The following is a 15,163-nucleotide window of genomic DNA, read 5'->3' as shown; positions in this document are numbered from 1 at the left end:
CCTCCGGTAATAGCGTTTCTGTTTCGGTTCGGGCGGTGAGTGCGCGCTGTCCAAGGTGCTGCAGCAGCGCGCAGCCCCGCCCATCCTCTCTCTCTCTCTCTCTCTCACTCACCCACACACACACGTTCACACTCTTTTTCCTCTCTCTCTCCTCGCACGACCACGTGACGCTCCCTCTGCCGAGTCTCGCGGAGAGCATCAGACTGCACCTTTTCCTCCTCAGGAGAACGGAGAGAGAGAGAGAGAGAGACATCGAGTCAGACAGAGAGAGAGAGAGAGAGAGAGAGAGAGAGTGAGAGAGTGAGCGCGCGCGAGAGAGAGAGAGAGAGAGCGCGAGGCGGAGAGCAATAGCACCTTGTCGCCTTGAGGCGAGCCTGTGATAGTTTTTGTTCCCGTCCGGTAGACCGGCTCTTATCTTCCACCGGGCGCGCGGCTGGTCGCTCCTCTCCTCGCGGGTTCCAGATTCTCCTCAAATGGGAAAAGGGGGAAATCGATGAGTCGCGCGCGGCACTGTTGCCACGGAACTACAGGATGCGCGAGAGGTAGGTCGGTTTTCTAGCCTTAATATGCGCGAGCACTGAGGGGGGAGGAAGAAAAAAAAACAAAAAAAACAACAGCCCGCGTTATAGGGGTTATTTCTATTTTTCTATGTAATGTTAATTTATAAAACAGAGGCTAAGCAGCAACAACAACAAAAAAAGTAATTACCGTGTCACCGGTTAGCTGAGCTGTAGTAAACGCTAAGTGCTGTCGGGGCTCAGGTGATGAGACTGAACCCCCGGTGATGAGACTGAACCCCCGGTGATGAGACTGAACCCCCGGTGTAGTCAAGTAGCGGGTGCCTGGGAGGAGGGGGGGAAGAAAAAAAAAATGGAGGAGGTACGGCCGCAAATCGAGAATCGATATTTCAACCGCATTCATTCACCCCGTCTATCAATAACTGTGATGTCGCCGCTTTTTCGCCTTTCAAAGAACCAGAGAAGAAACTACGTGTGTGTGTGTGTGTGTGTGTGTGTGTGTGTGTGTGTGTTAGAAATGAGCTCTGAAGCTGTTAATTCGATAAAGCGAGGCGGTTTGAGTCATCCGCCGCAGCGCGCGGTGCTGCTCCCGCTCTTTGTGATACCTAACTGAGTCCCTGACGGTGGCGCGAGGTACTTTCATTAAATCCATTTTTTATTTTTTTATTTATTTATTTATTTTTTTTTAATATATATATATATAAATATATATAAATTGACCGAAACCAGAAAAGTCGTTAATGGAAGTGTTTCGCTGCACGAACACCGTAAATCTCCCGAGTGCTTTGTGATGTTAATGCGGTGGCAGGTATGCCACCTTACCAAAAAAAAAAAAAAAAAAAAAAAATCTCCTGCGGCATGATGGGAGCTCTTACTGAGGAGGCGCTTGTTTTGTGTACGTCTGTGCATATGTGTGGGCAGCATGCCTTTAATCTTTGTGTTTGGTTTAAATAATTGTTGTGTGGGCTGTGTGGAAGTAAAAAAAAAATTAAAAAAAATCTAGGGTTATTATTATTATGTGTGTTCGGTATGTTTAGAGAGAGTCGTAATTTGGGGCCTTTAAATGGTCTAATGTGGTGATGTGATGTCTGTGTGAGCATGTGTGCACAAAATGCACTAGAGAGAGTAATTTGAGAATAACAGCAGGCTCGGCTTGTGGATGTTGCGCGTGTGTGTGTGTGTGTGTGTGTGTGTGTGAGTTTACTCATGTTGTAGGCTGTGTGTGTGTGTGTGTGTGTGTGTGTGTGTGTGTGAGTTTACTCGTGTTGTAGGCTATGTGTGTGTGTGTGTGTGTGTGTGACCCTGGTTGATTGTGCTGTCTCTGTTCTCTCTGTAGGTCGCTGGAGAGACTGATATTGATGACGCGGCAGTGAGAGACACGCATACCTCACTCGCACACACACACACACACACACACACACACACACACACACACACACACACACATATTTGCCCACACACTTCTAAATCTTGCCCTATTAAGACGAGGAGGAGGAGGGGGCAAAAATACTGCTATGACGGTGTCATTTCTCTCCATTACCAGTGTGTGACACACACACACACACACACACACACACACACACACACACAGACACACACACACACACACACACACGCACACACACACTCATACTCCATGGGGAGTTGCCTACATGGGGGAAAAGGCCCTATCTAGGGCACAAAGATGGAGTTCACATCCTGTTCATCACATATCTAACACTCACACAGACGTATACATAAATACACACACCAGGAATCTCCTATGTCAGAAGTGAAAAATGAAAGACTGAATGGGAGAGAGAAGACATTGAAGATCTCAGAGAAGACACCCGACCAAGGCAAAAGAAGATGTCCCCAGTGTGCTGAAAGGACGGCGGGAGCTGCTGCGTGACCCCCCCCTTCCCCTTCCCTCCCCCTCCCCCCTCCGGAGATATACTGTATAGGAGCCCCCCTCCCCTTGTGAAGAGCACTACCAAGAAAGCAAGGTGCACCCGAGACACCCAGAAAGTGTTCTACGAAGTGCCCTACAGTTGTCACCATGAGCTGTAGGCTAGAGGGAACACCCCAGCTCTAGTCTCAATCTCCTCTCCTGTGCGTGTGAGTGTGAGAGCGAGTGTGTGTATGAGTGTAATGGCGGTTTGTGTTTGGGCGGCGGCCCCTCTGCTCTTCCTGGGGCTGTGCCTGTGCAGCGTGGGGGGCCATGCCCAAGGGGAAGTCCTGGAGTTTGGAGGTGTTTCCAGCCAGTGGGGGCGGTTCCCGGTGTGGAACGCCTGCTGCGAGAGTGTGCTGAGCTTCAGCCTGCGGACTCACAGCCAGGAAGGCCTGCTGCTCTACCTGGACGATGAGGGCTTCTGCGACTTCCTGGAGCTGCTGCTGCTCCACGGCCACCTTCGCCTGCGCTTCTCCATCTTCTGTGCCGAGCCGGCCGAGCTGCAGTCAGGCGTGGCGGTGAGTGACGGGCGATGGCACGCAGTGCGTGTCAAGCGGGACTGGAGGAACACCTCGTTGGAGGTAGACGGGCGAGTGGAGGGATGGGCGGAAGTGAAGAGTAAGAGAAGAGACATGACGGTATTCAGTCACACCTTCATGGGCGGGGTGTCGCCAGACCTCCACGCCTCGCCCCTGCGCCTCACCTCCCCTTCAGTGCGGCAACACCCCGCCTTCCGTGGCTGGATCACGGCGGTGAGCGTCAACGGCTCACTGGTGACGCTGGACGGCTCGGAGGGCGTCACAGTAACAACTGGCTGTGGGCCAGACCACCAGTGCCAGAACGGAGGGGTGTGCAGCGTGGTCAACGACCAGTTCTTCTGCGACTGCTCGGACACCGGTTACCAAGGCAATGACTGCAGCGAAGGTAAGGCCCAAAAACCATGCTGACCCATCATATACATCTCATCCTTTACATACGCACACATACACTTCAGTATACACACACGCACATATATTTATGTCTGTGAATGCGTAGCTCCAAATTTATACCTCCAATCCCAAACACCGGGTCCTTCAATGACGACATCTATTTGTCATTCACACCTTCACGGCTACCTTCAATTAGTGTGTATGGACCAGCAGCCTTCACAAATAGTGCAAGACATGCATACTGATAATGTTTGGTATTGATTTATTATGCCTGCCCGTGGCTCCCAGATTTGCATGTTCCTCCAGAACCCAGAGCTCCCAGTGAGTACAGCCAGTGTAGTGAAGCTGGAGCCGGGCGCTTGAGAACAGCTGTTCTGTGCTGCTTTCACACCGTGAAGCTTGAGAGTCTGAAGATTTGAAACAAATTCCTGAAAGTCACTGAGAAAAGCCTTACCTTGCTGGCAAGCTTTGAGGGGCCTCAGTTGGTGTATTTGGCCAAACACAATAACCATATAGATCCATTATGGATGTAGTTGTTGGCTAGTGTTGAAGAGACTTTAATTGGAACTGGGCTGAGAGGCTGGAAATCAGTGGTTGTTACATGACTGACAACTGGCTGCCCGTGTTAATGGATTTGCATTGATTCTAGATGGCCTTCAGAGGCACATTACGTAGGGTGCTGAAATGATGTGTGCAATCTATCAAATGCCATTAATTTGAACAGCTTGCAGACTGTTAAGATGCTCTGTTTGTGTCTGTGTGATTGCGTACAGCAGGCGGGTTTTTTTTTTGTCAGTGCACCTATGCATCATAAAAAAAAAGAAAAAATAAATAGTGGCCTGTCAGTAGTACTTATATTTAGTAGTGTGACCATAAACAGCTTTAAGTATGTTATTGGAGAAGAGCAAAAGATAAATACAGTTTCACAGATGATTTATTATTTAAACTCGACAAGAATACCCTCCCTTAATACCGCCAAACAAGCCTTTGGTCAAACGAAACAGCTGCTTTATGAACTCAGCTGCCTTGTTATGGCCAATACTGCAAATGCTCTCATTTACCCCGCTAAGTTGTGTGTGTCGTCAGATTTGCTTCAGCTTATTCCGAGCAAATTTGCATTCTTAATCAATAGCGCCTTAAACTACTGTACGTTTTTTTTGTTGTTGTTTGTTTGTTGTTGTTTCCAACACCAAAGATACCTTCCAGCAATTGATTTTTTTTTTCTTTTCTTTTTTTAATGATACAAATGCATCTGCCGAATACGGCAGAGTGGCCTCGCTGCCTGGCCACCGTTTGTCGCCGGCCTGACCTTACACCCCACCCAGCACCACTGTCAGCATCACACATCCCTTTAGCCACCCACCATATCACACCCTAGCACTTAGTGGACGGTGGGATGTCCAAGGTTACCATGGAGACAGGACTAATAGGGAGACCTAATGCCAGGAGCGTTTCTTTCATCCCCGCCCCTCCTCTCTTCCTCCCTGTCCCCACTCCTCAGCTCCAACCTCCCCCTCCCCCTCCCACACTCCTGGCTACCTGCAGCTCCTTCTCAGCTCCTAGTGACTTCAGGCATCACGTCAGGACACACAACGTCTGCTGTATTTACATGTTTGCGGTAGTGAGTGTGTATGCATGTATGTTTAATGAGGAAGGCGTCAAGGCAGTAATGAAAGTCTTCACCACCGGTCTTTTTAATTTACTACGCCGGGTTGGAAGGTAGTGTTGCTGGTGTGTTATGTTCACTAGAGCTGAAATAATTAGTCCAGCGAGAGAGAGAGAGAGAGAGAGAGAGAGAGAGAGAGAGAGAGAGAGAGAGAGAACAATTCAAATAGAGCTGCAAGAATTAGTCAATTAATCGATTTGTTGTTTGAGAGAAAAGCCATCTGCAACTATTTTGATCATTCATTAAGCAAAAATGCAAATCCTGCTGGTTCCAGCTTCTCAAATGTAAGCATTTGTTGCTTTTCTCTGTAACATATAATAGTAAAATGGATATTTTGGGGTTTGGATTGAGGATTGAATGAAATAATTTCTCTAGACATCTCACGTTGTGCATTTTACATTATTTTCGGATGTTTTATAGACAAAACGATTAAAGTAATTGCTAGATTCAGCCTTACGTTTAAGTACGTGTAAAGCAAAAATGGCAAATATTCGCTCGTTCCAGCTTCCAAAATGTGAGGATTTGCTGCTTTTATCTCATTTGTTTCGCTGTAAGCTGAATAATCTTTCTGCTTTGGACTGATGGTCAGTCAAATCATCAATTTGAAAGCCTAACCTTGTGCTCTGGTAAATAGTTGCAGGCATCTATTCTTATCTTTGGGCACTTTAAACACTTAACTACTAGTGTTGAAATAAAGGTCAGATTGATCGAAAGGGAAAACAGCTGTTATTTCCAGACGCAGCGCTGGCTGCCGCATGCGGGGTGTCTGTATGTGCTGGAAGTGACAGGTGAAGCTATGATCAGCTCTCTGCAGAAACTCAGCACTGCACTGAGAATTACGTCTGATCCAAGCCAGTCTAATCCAGTCTGCCGTTTTGCTGCAAGTTAGGGCACAGTGGTAGACACAGGCAGCACACGCACACACACAAACACGTACCTGCACAAACACATGTCACACAAACATACGAACACAAGGGGGGGGGGAGAAACACGTTCGCGCCGTGTGCAGGCTCCAGCGGCACCATTAGTCACATCACCGCTAAAGGTTCCTAACAGCACCGAAGCTCTGCAGGCTAAATAAGAGGTGCAGACATTTTACGTAAAGGCTCTAAGCAGATACAATACCTACGCTGCACTGGTACTTGTCGCTCAACAAGAGGCTACTTGTGCTTTTTTTTAAAGGGCATGTTTTATATTCCTAGAGAGGGAATCACATTTCAAATATGAGTGAAGCCAAAGTGTTGTGGAAAACACGTGCTACAGCCTTTTTTTTTTTCTTTTTCTTTTTCTTTCTCTTGGCAGCAGTAATAGTAGTCTCCTCAAATGGTTCCAGTTAGGACGCCTTCTTGGATGGAAGTGCATGCACATTTGGGTGAAGTAAATTTGCCATTGTGTAAAAAATAAAGTAACGCATATATTCTCTTCTCCAATAAAATTACAACTTCAGAAGAACAAAATAACACTTTATTTTTTAGGTTTTGGTATAAACATGTCACGTCAGACGTGTTTCTCACTCGTGTCTTCTTAGTTTGTCAGATTCACATTTCAGTGCTCAGGGAGAAAAGTCTGCAGGATTTAGAGTAGGATGGTTAGATGATGGTGGATATCGGAGAAGCTTAACTGCTGGTTTGAAAAGGTTAATTCATGTATTTCCTTCAGTTTCTCACTGGTAGTGAAAATTCAGTAACTCATGGACATTTACTCAAGAACTACTTTCAAGGGTCTGAGCTATTCCACTGAACAAGGAGTATTCAGAGCCATTTAACATCTTGAGAGTATTTCTAATGCTTGGTTCCTCTCTCAGACCTCTCTGATTCATGCTGCTCATTCTTGGTAAATACTGTAGCTCAGCGATAAAGAGGAGTCTGACAGGAGAACTGAAGAGATTATGTATTTATTTTTTTCTGTGCGTGTGAATGGTGTGCATTATTTTCCGTGTTGTTTTTTTTTTTTTTTTTTTGGCCTAAAATGTTATTAAAACAGGGACCATGCACTGTTGTTCATTTCGGTCTGACAAAATGCCAGCTCAGTGGGATATCTTCAACTACAGGACATGCAGGCTGAGCTAATATCCATGCACTCCTGTGTTTACTATGGAGCAACTGTTACCGACTTATAGCTTGTCAAACGAAACCTCATTTCAGGTGCACTCAGGCACTCTGGAGATGTAAATCCACTGGCTTTATCGAAGAGAAATTAAAATAGATGGCAAAGACAAATGCTCAGGTTAAAATCCCTCTTTGACTAAAGGCAAAACGTTATGTTAATAGCAGCTAGGGTCATGTAAAATGTTGATTGTATGTTGTGAAACCATTGCTGTATCTTTGGAAATCAGGTTGATCATTATTTGCAAGCATATGAGTCCAGGCTGTGTAGTTGTTCTGTCAGAGGCAGGCGGAGTCGGGTATAAAGGTTTTTATCTCTTATATGGTACCTTGAAATGATTGTGTCAATTTGAACCCAGCAACCTCACTGGAGCTGCACAATGAAGCTTTGAGATAAAATTATAACCCTCTGAAAATTAGAAAAAAATATATATTTTATGAATCTTTAATACAGAATGAATGTGCTCTGCTAGTGGAAAAAACTGGATCTGTAGGGCTGTGTTTGAAGCCAGAAATAAGCAATTTGGCTGTGGCAGCGCTAGGTTCCATACACGTTTACAATTACACAATATCTTTAAGGCTCCCTAATGATCCACTTTTATTCCTGCTCATATTTTTGCCGATTTGTGACGGGCCCAGAATCATTTGGAAAGCAATATAATGTTGTTATTTACTGCTTTTTTTTCTTTCTTTTTTTTTTTACCCCTGAAAAGACTGCACTATATTAGCTATTTGATTCCTATGTGAGGTAGGAGCTATTTATGAGAGTTTTGTTTCAAAGCACATCAATGTGTCAGTTTTGGAGAAACATCATTATTTGAGATATTCAAAATATAGATGTTGCAAGGGAGGACAGTTTGAGCAGGACTATGCATAAATGTAATTACTGTCTCAGCCATTTTGCCCTCCAGTGAAGGCAGAGTGAACCTGGCTTGTTAGGCCTGGCCTGGCTTGCATTGTCCTTGAGGGCAAATCGCTGTTAGCATGCTAATGGCTCCACCTGTTTCTGCCATGCTATGAGCACAAGGGCAGAGGCAAGGAAACACTCAGATGGGCACTCTGCTTAAAATACACACACAGACAAAAACAAACACACTTCCACACGTACACTAACATACACACTCATACACACACACACCCACACACGAACACAAAAACACACACACACACACTGTCCCAGTATTGAACCATGCATGCCCCTCGTCTTCCTGCACTGCTAATCCATCCCTACCTGTTTACCCTGCTATTTCACATCATTATTACTGCCATAGTCAACGTTAGTGTGTGTGAGAGTGTATGTGTGAAAGGCAGAGAGAGTGTGGAAGAGACTGAGAGAGTGAATGTGTGTGTGTGTGTGTGTGTGTGTGTGTGTGTGTGTGTGTGTGTGTGTGTGTTGCATGCTCTGTCGGGGGGCTCTGGGGAGAGGAAGCGGCTACAAGGTAAGTTCTGGGGTAAACGGCTCTTGAATCCCAACCTACAGGTAGGAATGTATATTTATGCCAACACCCCCTCCTCCACCCTCTGTACCTACAAGTGTGGGTGGGTATGTGTTTGTTTGCGGCGCTTAGGTATGTGTAATTTGTACACGCGTGGAGTCCTAGAGAGAGATTGTGCAGCCGTGTGCATATACTGTGTGTAAAGACAAACCTCAGTTTTGGCTACCAGTGCAGCATGGTATCCATTGTGACGTTTGCGTGGACTTTTGCATGTGTGTTACCACGGTAACCCTGGACGGGTGTGCATGTACAGTAAGTAGCCATGGTAACCCGAGGGCTGAGTATGCATGTTAATGAATGTCTGTCTCTCTCTCTCCTCGCCCGGCCGCGACACCTTTCCAGAGCACAGCCACAATGCAGGTAGGTTGTACTATCTATCTGTCTATCTGCTTACCTGTCTCTCTCTCTCTATCCACTCGCCGATCTATCTGTCGCTCTGTCTGCCTATCTATCCATCTCTTTATCATATCAAGTCTGTCTGTATTTCTCTCCCTGCCGTGTTCAAACATCTCTTCCTTTGCTTCTTTAATCTGATTCCCTCTTTTCCTCGATTCATTCATTGCATACATTTTTTTCTTTTTTTTTTCTTTTTAGCTTTACCATAATCTTATTTTCTCCATTCTTCCTCTTCTTTTCACATCTTTTCCATGTCAGTCCTGTCCTTCACATTCTTCTTTCTGGCCTTTGTTAATCGTTACGTCCTCTGTTGTGGGAAAACATTAGCATAGGTAGTCAGGGTTACAAGGTAGGCCAAGAATATGTTGGTCTTTGTGGGTATGTTGGGGTTGGTTGCTGACATCTGGTAAGTACGACTGTGCATCCCATGTGCAATCATCCTGAGTGGTTCTTGCCTCAAGGTTACACAGACATAGACACGCAAATACTCTACTCCACGAGATCTAGTTAATAGTTGTCTGCAAACGTCTGTGTGCGTACCTGTTTGTGCGTAGGATCGCTGCCTAGGATAAGTAAAATCTTCAAAGCAAGTTTTATTTTCACCCCACCCCCCCCCAAGACATTTTGTATAATTTAGATGACTCGTACACACACAGAAACACACATCAGCACAGAGAACTTAAGCCTTAACCATCATGTCATTGACAAACTCCTGTAACACAAAAACACACACACATATATATATATAATATATATATATATATAGATATAGATATAGATATAGATATATAAACACACACAGACAGACACGCACGCACGCCCACACACACTTCACGCCCCATGATCCTTTGCTGTGCTGACTGTGCTCTTGTCTTCCTTTAAGGTCTGGCACACCTGATGATTAGCGACCAAGGTATGGCCTCCTCTTACCTCACTTCCTGTTGTCCTCTGCTATACCATCATCCCCTACCTCCTCACTCCCCCACACTCAAACCTCCTTGTATCCCTCCCCCACCTCATCACCACCTGGCGCGGAAGGAAGTTGTCTCTCTAGGCACTGAACTAAGGTCAGTTTTTTTTTTTCTGTAATTGAGATGTTTAAACGGTCCCATTTGGTCTCGTCAAAAATTTCGGTTTCAATTTAAACTGAAATGGACGATTTTCAGCGGAACAATTAAATATGAAATACGGCTTTCAAGATCCTTTGAGGTTTGAATTTTTTTAAGATAGTGATGACCCTGAGAGCAACTTCGCGGCTGCTAATGTGGGAGGAAGTAACGGGTGGGCGTACATGACTGCTGCTTGACGGCGCTTGGCTGCGTTAGACTTGGCAGAGCTCCATGTCACGGAAATGGAGCTAAGGGCCGACTGACCGACTGACGCCGTGGACGGTTTGATTCGGTCTCTACTCTTCCACCTCGTTTCATTTTCTCTCATCTGTACGTAAGAGTTTGATTGAGGCGATGTGAGCGTGTCCGAAGCGATGTATGCAGACGTTGCGCCTCTGCATCGGGGTCTGGATCAATGACAGTGGCAGTGTCCACAGGAACGCTCATCCACACTCCTCCATGGCATCTCATCGGCTTACAGCATGTCTCGCGCTGCCGTTGCTGGTGCTCACATGGGCTCCCGTTCACACGGCGGCGAGGACATGTGATTCTGAGCAGATTTTCCTGCCGTGTATGAAAGCAATGTGCCATAACCCAACCCCTTAAGTTGTACAGTGTTTTTGAAAACGGCCCAAAAACAAGCGCCGCTGGTCTACTTTTTGAAAATTGTTCACTGATGACCTAAACTCACAGTGCCACCTCTCTCTTCCTGCTCCCTTTCTCTTCTCTCTCCCCCCCCCCTCTTTGTTCCTGCCCTCTTTCTCACTGTTTGGGGCACCACCCTCTGTGATTTTAGGAAAACCCAAAGGTACCCAACTGATTTATTTGTATGTGTATGGCTAATGGGCTGTTCTGGATGGTTTTGGAGTTGAATGTATTGACGGGCTCTTGTATGTATGGTAATGCAGACCTTTAGAGCCGTTCAGCCTCAGATTCATGTTTGCGGTTGCCATTAAATTGGAACGTTTCATTTTTTGGTAAGGTAAGCTGTTGATGCATGCGTGTGTGTGCGTGTGCGTGTGTGTGTGCGTGTGTGTGTGTGTGTGTGTGTGTGTGCGTGCGCGCGCGCGTGTGCAAGCGTGCTCAGACTTAGGCGATCACGCCTGCGTGCGTATGAACTGAAGCTCCAGCCTACCGTGCTTCTGAAATCTGAAGGTAGGTGCTGCTCGATCGGTCGGCTCCGCATGACGCTGATGAATACACTGATTGGCCCACATGAAGACAGGCCTCACTGTGACAGGCTGATCTGCGTCTATTGTGCTCTTTGATTGGATGAGCGAAGACATGATGACGGCTGTCTCCCATTGTGACAGGGCCGCGGTGAATTCTGTAAAATGTGCTATTTAATGAAATGTTCATGCAAGCCGGTGGATAGAAATATCTTGAAGAGAACACAAATGATGTCTCCAACTGTCTATCATGCGAGACATCTCCATTATGACAAGTGTATTTCTATCTGAGCATTTTTGCGATGTTTTGATTGCTAAATAAACTCCTGCTGCTGAAGTTTCTGCCTTAAAATATCTGCCATGAATCATCCAGGTGGCAGTGGAAATTTAATTGCTGCATCTGGCTTATGTTCCGAATTTCAAATCACCTACTTAAGGACTGACATGTATTAACATATGTTTTCAGCATTATTACACAATGTATTTAGTGTATTTGTGTATGGTGGATGCCTTCACTAGTACGGATGTTTGGATTGCGATAGGCGGAAAGTAGAACTGTTTCTTTTCTTTTTCTTTTTTTTTTTAACCTTTGAAGTCTCTTTCAGAAACTGTACACATGAAAAAAAAAGCTCTGTCTGTGTGTGTGTGTGTGTGTGTGTGTGTGTGTGTGTGTGTCTGTGTTTGTGTGAATGTGTTTTTGCTCTGCATACTGAGATGTAAAGGCTGTCAAATGGTGCAGACGAAGCCTAGCTTAGGTTAGCTCAGCGTAAAGAGGCTTTTTGAGGAGCCTGCAAAGCTGAAATGAGTTTCTTTGAGGGGGTGGATTGGGTGTGGGGAGGGGTGTCTTAGAAAGATATATAGCGTGTGTGTGTGTATGTGTGTGTGTGTGTGTGTGTGTGTGTGTGTTTGTGTGTGTGTGTGTGTGGGCTGGAGAAATTGAGAAAAAGAGACCGTGCCTGTGAGAGAAGAGCTAAAGAAATGAATGATAGAGGGAGTAGAGAGAGCGAGAGAGAGGAAGCGAAGGAGAGATAAAGTGAGTCGTCTTCTCCCCTGTGATGTAGAGCAACTGCCTGTATCTGCAAAGGGACAGCGGTGCTCCTGTCTGCCCTCCCAGCCCTGTCATTCTCCAAGGGACACCAGCCCTGATGGGGAGCCCTGGACCTTTCCCCTCCTCCATAAAACACAGTTATCATTCTCCCTGGAAATGATACCCACAGATCACTAATCACTTTGAGTGGGTGAAAATGCACGAATTGTGGAGGGAAGAAAGAAAAGAGGGAGCCAAATTGGATTTTCATAAGTATCGAGCAGCCAAAGGAAGAGGGGGGAAATGGATTTTTTTTTTTTTTTTTTTTAAGTATTGAGCAGCAATAATCTGGATGGAAAATGTGCTTAAAGCCAAGTAGCAGATTTTTGCCCTTTTTCTCTTCTCTCTGTCTGGCCAAGAATAGACCGTGAAGGGTTCTGGGTGAATGAGTAGTTGTAGATTCTCAACAGGATCGAGGAGTGCCTCTTGGATGTAATTGGGGGCTCGTTTATGATATTTATACGTTCTTTTAGCCACGAGGCAGGTTGCCCAGTTCATAATGGCTGTTTGTCTGCATGTCCAAGTGTTCTCGATATCAATCCAACAATCTCTGCCCAACATAGACAAGTGGTCAAGCACGCTTGAAGTGACCTTTAAAGACGTGCGTACGTGAACGGATGGACAAACAGACGCACACTCACACCCAATAACCTTTAGAGAGTGCCCGCTGAGTAGGTGAGTGAGTGTGTGTTCAGTGTAAATATGCATGAGTAAGGCTGCCTGCACATATTCTTCACGGTCAGTGGATGAAGGCAGAAGAGAGAGCGAGGTGTATGTGTGTGTGTGTATGTTAGTTAGTGTGTGTGTGTGTGTGTGTGTCAGTTCATGAGTGTATTCAAGGGAGGTGGATTGTGAGTCATCACTTGTGACTCATAAAGCGTTGGCAATCAAAGCAGCTCATTTTAACACATTGTCTAATGGCAAAAACACAGATGGACGCACACTCCACTCGGGCTACGCACACACATGTTCAGCGTCACACTGTGGATTTGTCTTTCAATCGTCTCTTTCGTTTTTGTCCCCACACCTCCCTTTGTTTTTCTCCTGGTCACACGCACATCCTCGCAGCTTTCTCACAAACACACAAACACGCGTACAAAAACACACAGCGGACGAGCTTCGTGCTGACTCCACCATATGTGGAGTTGGGAGTGGTAGCAGACGCCAAGGCAAGAGGAACTAGTTAGTACCGGCGAAGTACAGCATGTCTCCTACGTCTTACTCATCACCACCAGTCCTAATAATAAATCACACAGAGGCTGATTATTTTTTAATAAAGTTCAGGCCCACTGAAACTAAATTTTTTTTTAAAAAAGGGATTTTTGTGATTCTCATCTCTCTCTGTTGTTATAGGTGGTTGTGCTCCAAAATTTATGAGAAAATATTTAAATAATTGATAAATGATGTTACTTTAAGCAAAATACAAAAACATTCACTGATCCCATCTTATATGGGAACGTCTCCCTCTTTTTTTTCACATTATATCATTCTGCACTGCAGCAAATAATACTTATTAATGAGTCTACCAATTATTTCCTTGATCTACAGATTATTTGTTTTGTCTATTTAATAACAGAAAATATTTTTTTACGGTCAAAAAACTCCAAAATATTACATTTACTATCAAGAATGACAAAGAAAAGCATCACGTCCTCATACAAACTTAAACCAACAAAAAAAAAAGGAGAAATGACTATTCAATTATCAATATAATTGCAGATTAATTAACTAATTGTTGCATAGATTGTTACCAGCGTGAACAAAAATATCCTGGCTTTGGCCTGTTTGTCCACCGTTGATACCTTTCTCTGGCAACTTTGGATACTTATCATTTTATTGCTTTTACTTAATTGAAGAAAATGTTCAAAGAAGGAAGTCGGCTTACGTTTGTGCCTGCAGGTACGGTGGAACTGTCCTCGCGGCTTAGTAACACAATTATCACTTATTTCCAAACTAGTATTTTCAAGAGAATTTCTGTTTTTTTTTTTTTTTTTTTTTTTAATCTTGCAGAAATGTTATCGGTCAAGTCACCTAAACACCGTCTGCGTCCCCTCAGATTTCTGTACCTTCCTTCTCGTAAAATCTAACCCTTTGAAGTAAATATTGCGATATACTGTGTGATTGTCAATCAAAGATACTTGTCGGAGGCACATTAGCCGCTGTTGATGTAATGCTTACATAATTTAGCAAGGCGGGCAAGTGAGCAGCGTCCAATTCGAGGTGATAGAAAGAGACGCTTAGTGTTAAGAGGCAAGTGTCTGGTGATTGGCTGCCTGCCTTACTGACTGGCATGAATATGGCTCCTGATGGCCACATCTTGAGCTGTGAAAAAAAAAAAAAAAAAAACTGTGCTCCTCTCTGGCCATCAAGCAATCGTAAAGCAATCGCGGTAACGTTTTTTTTTTTTTTTAATTATTATTATTGCAGAATGTACAGTTTTCTTAGATATAAGCTCTCCTCTAATGGGACTAATTCTGCCTCGACTCTCCGCTACTAACACCCATTATAGTACTGTACTACAATGCTCATTAATGCTTAACACCCATGCCGTTCTCGTAATGAAAGTCACAGCGCCACATACAGAGCTCTGCCCCCACATTTTCAGGCAGATGTAGTTCCTGAATTCAAACGTGGGAAAATGTGTTGCAATCCCACTGGTGAAATGCATACTTTCACTGTTAATTGTATGCAATTACGATCCCGTTTGCAAGCGTACACATTAGCATGTTTGAACATTCACCGCAACGCTAATAGGGAA

The 15,163-nt window shown here is 44.9% G+C and overlaps 1 protein-coding gene across 18 annotated transcripts in view; it reads left to right on the top strand.

The window, feature by feature from the left end:
• Nucleotides 1-289: 289 nt before the first annotated feature.
• nrxn1a (neurexin 1a) overlaps nt 290-15,163 on the top strand; it is a 58,003-nt gene continuing 43,129 nt past the window's right edge. For 5 of the 18 annotated variants that reach the window (XM_069160352.1, XM_069160342.1, XM_069160346.1 and 2 more), the window contains exons 1-4: nt 292-542; nt 1,855-3,372; nt 8,987-9,004; nt 9,924-9,953. In XM_069160352.1, the coding sequence (XP_069016453.1) occupies nt 2,640-3,372; nt 8,987-9,004; nt 9,924-9,953 (781 nt within the window). In that variant the 5' untranslated portion in view covers nt 292-542; nt 1,855-2,639. Of the gene's footprint in view, nt 543-1,854; nt 3,373-8,986; nt 9,005-9,923; nt 9,954-15,163 lie in introns of all 18 variants that reach the window. The other 13 variants (XM_069160353.1, XM_069160349.1, XM_069160343.1 and 10 more) reach the window with 7 other exon arrangements.

This window comes from Embiotoca jacksoni, unplaced genomic scaffold (assembly GCF_022577435.1).
Source record: "Embiotoca jacksoni isolate LCO1_2020_lvr unplaced genomic scaffold, fEmbJac1.0.p SCAF_26, whole genome shotgun sequence".
Classification (NCBI taxonomy): Eukaryota; Metazoa; Chordata; class Actinopteri; family Embiotocidae; genus Embiotoca; species Embiotoca jacksoni.
This window is presented reverse-complemented; position numbering and strand designations above follow the sequence as displayed.